The following is a 5,000-nucleotide window of genomic DNA, read 5'->3' on the forward strand; positions in this document are numbered from 1 at the left end:
ACACTCGCCAGGCCGACGCCTCTTCAGGTGGCCTCTGACCTCCCGCAGGTGTTTTATCTTGTCCTGAAGAGCCTCGATCTAGAGAGAGAGAGAGAGAGAGAGAGAGAGAGAGAGAGAGAGAGAGAGAGAGAGAGAGAGAGAGAGAGAGAGAGAGAGGGAGAGAGAGAGAGAGAGAGAGAGAGAGATGGAGAGAGAGAGATGGAAAAAGAGAGAGAGAGAGAGAGAGAGAGAGAGAGATGGAAAGAGAGAGGAATTACACAGACACAGACAAGGGCAGTTAGCACCTTTCAAATCGAGTACTGACATCTCAAGCTAAGAACAACACTGCCACTCCCGGACTCCCACTGTGCCTTCGGGTGAGTTGGACTCAATTAGGTGCACTTTTTTATTACCTGCTTATGAGAATCATAACATTGACAGACACTAAGTGCAACCACGAGGGCTATCAAAGTTGGTCAGTTCGATAAGTATAATAGTAATTCTGTACAAATGTATGCATAGTTGATGTTGTATATTGTAAACACAATAAACCACAATTGCTCTCGTGGCCTTTTCAGGCCTGGTTATAAATGGAATGGGATGTACAGATCTGCAGAATTGTATCGATACTTGAAGAGTTCAGATGCAAAACCCCCTAAGTGCCTTTTCAGAAAATAATCTTAATTCATTTTTATTTAATACAAAGCTATCAAAATTGCATATTTTTTAATTTTATTTATGTAATATAACTATTTATATGTATTATCAAGTACATGAATGTAAACCAAACCAACAATGGGGTTCTCTAAAAATACATAAGTGCAGGTCTTCAGAAATGGAGTTAGGGGGTTTTGCATCTGAACTCTTCACTTCTATACTGTATCTATTGTTCTCAGGAGAGAAGATGTAGCCATCACACTAGGGATGTTAACCGGTAACCGTAGTCGACCGGATCAACGTTGATCGGTTAAAATTTTCTACCACCGGTTAACCGGTTGTAAAACCCCCAAAAAGCCCCAAAAACGATAAGTTTGAGGTTTTAGTACGATAATTCAGCATTTCTCATCTGCCAACAGTGGCTGGACATGGCAGGTCCTGTCTGCGCAGCAAAAAAAAAAAAAAGGCTTATGTGAAAAATACATTTTTTTTAAATCAGTGCTCTGCCTATCAGACACGCGAACGCTGTATAATTCAGGATTACCGGTTAACCACCGGTTAATGAGTCTTGGTAGCCGGTTAATTTTTGCCATCCCTACATCACACACCTCCTGGTCGATGTAGCTCTTGTGGTCTTTCCATGCCCTGGAGTTCTGGTAGATCTCCCTCTCGCAGTGCACTGAGTCGTTAAGCAGGATGTAGCACCTGGAGGAACGAACACCACAGGGGGATCAGACGAACACAATAAAGAGAAGATTCAAATACAACTAATAACAAAATTCAGAAGACACCGCCGCACACTGCTTCAAATACAACTGTTGAGGATTCTAGTCAAATGGATAGTAGTGTTGTGTTTGAGATCAGTTCATCAGAATAAAAATAAGGACAAAAAATATTGACATCAGGGCAGAGAGGGCAGGGCAGAGAGGGCTAACCAAGAGGCTCCAGCGGTACTTACCAATGTGCATGTTGCAGATTCTGGTAGAATGGATACATGTTTCAATTACACAATGCGATTGCACAAACACTAATTCTCTCTCTCTCTCTCTCTCTCTCTCTCTCTCTCTCTCTCTCTCTCTCTCTCTCGTTGTTATTGTACGTACTTGTGTGTTACTTTCAGGGAGTTGGGGTAGTGTTGTGTACGTACTTGTGGGTGACTTTGAGAGAGTTGGGGTAGCCCACGGCGTTGGTGTCGTCGGCGAGCATCTCCTCCGAGCCGTCGTCCGACTCCAGTCCGAAGTCGTGGGCGGGGTCGGCGTCCTCGGGGTCGGCGGCGTAGGCGGCGGGCTGGTCGTCATGGCGTTTGCTGATGGCGCGTGGCTTCATGGCGTCGCGGTCGTCCGCCTGCAGGTCCACGTCGTAGATCTGACCCTCGAACTCCACAGAGAGCGAGCGCGCCGGACGCGTGTGCACGAAGCGCGGCCTGTAGCCTGAGGCGGTGAAGAAGAGAGCAGAATTAAGTAAGTATAACATTACATTACATTACATTTAGAGATGCACCGGATCCGGATAATAGTTTTTTTCACAGGATCCGGATCCGGCAGGATCTTAAGCAGTGGATCCGCTATCCGGCAGTTACCTAAAAATCAGGATCTGGTGCATCTCTAGTTTTTACGTAGCCTAGGCTTTTCAGTCAGTCTTTCACAACCCCAATCACTCCATGGAGTGAAAGCCCTTTGGAAACGGCCATAGCAGGCAGTTTGGCAGCAAGCCAATGAGTCTAAAAAATAGTTTGAGCCAACGTAATAAAAAGGGCCCACGTGTGCGAGTAGACTATGTGTTTCAACCCTTTCATAGGATCCGGTATCCGGTTCCGGATCCGGCAGGATCTTAAGCAGTGGATCCGGTATCCGGCAGGATCCTAAAAATCAGGATCCGGTGCATCTCTAATTACATTACATTGCACTTAGCTGACGCTTTCATTTACTCAAAGCGACTTACAGTTATTATTTTCAGGGTATTGGTTACAGTCCCTGGAGCAATGTGGGGTTAGGTGCCTTGCTCAAGGGCACTTCAGCCATGGATGGAGATGTAGGGAGAGGTCAGGGGGGATTCGAACCTGCAACCCCTAGATTGAAAGAACAACTCTCTACACACTAGGCCACTGCTGCCCACAAGTATGCCCTTTATTAGTGGGGAAATTCACGTGTTCTCCACGTCTTCCATTCACATTTTCAAATTTCAAATGTATTTGTTTTATTGAACACGATGAGACTGATGAAATGCTGTCTGCAGCCTGAGATGGTAAAGAATGGAGCAGAATTGTTTCATTGATACTGTTTATGTGTGGTTCTCAACCTTTTAAAAAAAAAAAATTTTTTTTTACCAAAGGCCGCCTTTAGCTCATCAATCCCCTTAGCATTAATTGTATTGTAGTTATGTAGCCTCGCGAGCCATCCTACGTACTTCCGCCAAAGGATTGGCTCCACTACTGTAGTCTGGCCATGCTTCTCTGTGGAGTGCCTGGAGCAGTAGAATTTTGATCGCAACGCCCCCCCAGAAAACAGCCAATAATCGAATACGCCCCCCACGTGGGGGCAAAAGGGGGAGGACGCTCGTGACAATGACGTACACATCTGCGCCAGAGCCTTTGGTCTGCGCTATGTTGTTGTTCAGTAACTGCCGGCGATTGGGTGAGAGGTGTCCAATAATTTCAAACCATAACTGAGTGCAAACTTCCTGCTTCCTACAATCGCTTCAGAGCAAACAAATGCCAGACCATTAATACGAAATGAAATGGTAGTATTATGGGATGGTCAGGACCAGGCTAGTAGTTATGCACATTTATGACAAAAACTATACTGTAGACACTCTGAGGCCTGTTGGAGAACAGAGCTGGTCTTTGGTTCACACTCCATAAATGCTGCCTTCAATTCAAATCACATGAAGTCTGCTCTACATGGCAGCAGATGGTGTTGATGGTTCAATATCAGGATGGCAGCAGAAGTCATCTCACTGTGTGCGTTCCAATATGTGACCTTGCTTCCTCCACTTGTGCTTGTGGCCTCCCCCCTCCTCCTGGCCCCTCCTCAGTGGAGAAAACGATCAAGTTTCCCAGCTGTCAGCCTAGCCACAACAACTTTTGAGGGACTGTTTTTCATTCACCATCCCAATTGCAAATGAGAAAAAGACTTTACAATTGAGCTTTTGCAAGATATTGAAATATAATGCTGTTGTCAGTGATGTCATCATGACATATTACTTCCTGGTGCGAGGCCACAAGCACAAGTGGAGGAAGCAAGGGCGCATATTGGAATGCACTCACTGTCCTCACAATCTGGCACCAGGACTCTGCACTGCCATTACATGGCCACTAGGTGTCAGTGGTCTATTCTATGAATGGTGAGACTGTGCTGTGCTGTGCTGTGCTGTGCTGTGCTGTGCTGTGCTGTGCTGTGCTGTGCTGTGCTGTGCTGTGCTGTGCTGCGCTGCGCTGCGCTGCGCTGCGCTGCGCTGCGCTGCGCTGCGCTGCGCTGCGCTGCGCTGCGCTGTGCTGTATGTGGCTCTGCCTCAAATGACTTACAGCTGAGAGCAGCGCAGCCTCCGTTAGCATCGCACAACTAATGAAGCCAGACACCTAATCACAGGTACAGAGCTGGCCAGGAATTACACACACACACGCACACACGCACTCACGCACGCGCGCGCGCACGCGCGTGCACACACACCCACACTACAGCCCTGGCCAGCATTAAAACAGAGCTCCCATCGCAGCCTCGTGTTCCCCTGATGTCGTAGCAGATATGAACTGTTAAAGTCTTAAACGGCTCAGTATCACGCCCGCAAGTAAGCCACTCACACACAGACCACCCAGCCCTCATCACACACACACACACACACACACACACACACACACACACACACACACACACACACACACTGGCCACGGCCCTCATCACAAGCACGCACGCACACACGCAAACACACCGGCCCCAGCCCTTGTTTCAGACATACACCACAACTCCCCAAGCCACACTTGTTGGTGCCTATTCCTCCACCCAAGACCCTTCAACTCACCCCAGCTATGGGATACGATCCCAATACACTCGGTCAGGAAAGCCCCAGCCTTGTACAAGCCACACACACACACACACACACACGCCTACATATAGTTCCCGTTTGCTTTTCCTCCATCCATCCAAGACCATTTATAAGAGTGAGTGGTCATCCAGCAGCCGATGAGAAGTTCATACCTCTCTCTATTTACCAATCCCACAAACAAACCAAATCGGACCACCATCCCAACTAAAACGCTGCCAACCACCACTGCCATAACCACCACAATGACCAACTAAAACGCTGCCAACCACCACTGCCATAACCACCACAATGACCAACTAAAACGCTGCCAATCACCACAATGA

The 5,000-nt window shown here is 47.5% G+C and overlaps 1 protein-coding gene across 1 annotated transcript in view; it reads right to left on the reverse strand.

Annotated features, from left to right (window-relative positions):
- sulf1 (sulfatase 1) overlaps positions 1 to 5,000 on the reverse strand; it is a 95,824-nt gene that overhangs the window by 19,000 nt on the left and 71,824 nt on the right. Inside the window, exons 11-13 of the mRNA XM_063206387.1 lie at positions 1,784 to 2,066; positions 1,245 to 1,341; positions 1 to 78 (exon numbers count right to left, since the gene is read on the reverse strand). The exon at positions 1 to 78 is cut by the window's left edge and continues 17 nt beyond it. Coding sequence (XP_063062457.1) covers positions 1 to 78; positions 1,245 to 1,341; positions 1,784 to 2,066 — 458 coding nt within the window. The remainder of the gene's footprint in view (positions 79 to 1,244; positions 1,342 to 1,783; positions 2,067 to 5,000) is intronic.

The sequence above is a fragment of the Engraulis encrasicolus genome, chromosome 9 (assembly GCF_034702125.1).
Source record: "Engraulis encrasicolus isolate BLACKSEA-1 chromosome 9, IST_EnEncr_1.0, whole genome shotgun sequence".
Classification (NCBI taxonomy): Eukaryota; Metazoa; Chordata; class Actinopteri; order Clupeiformes; family Engraulidae; genus Engraulis; species Engraulis encrasicolus.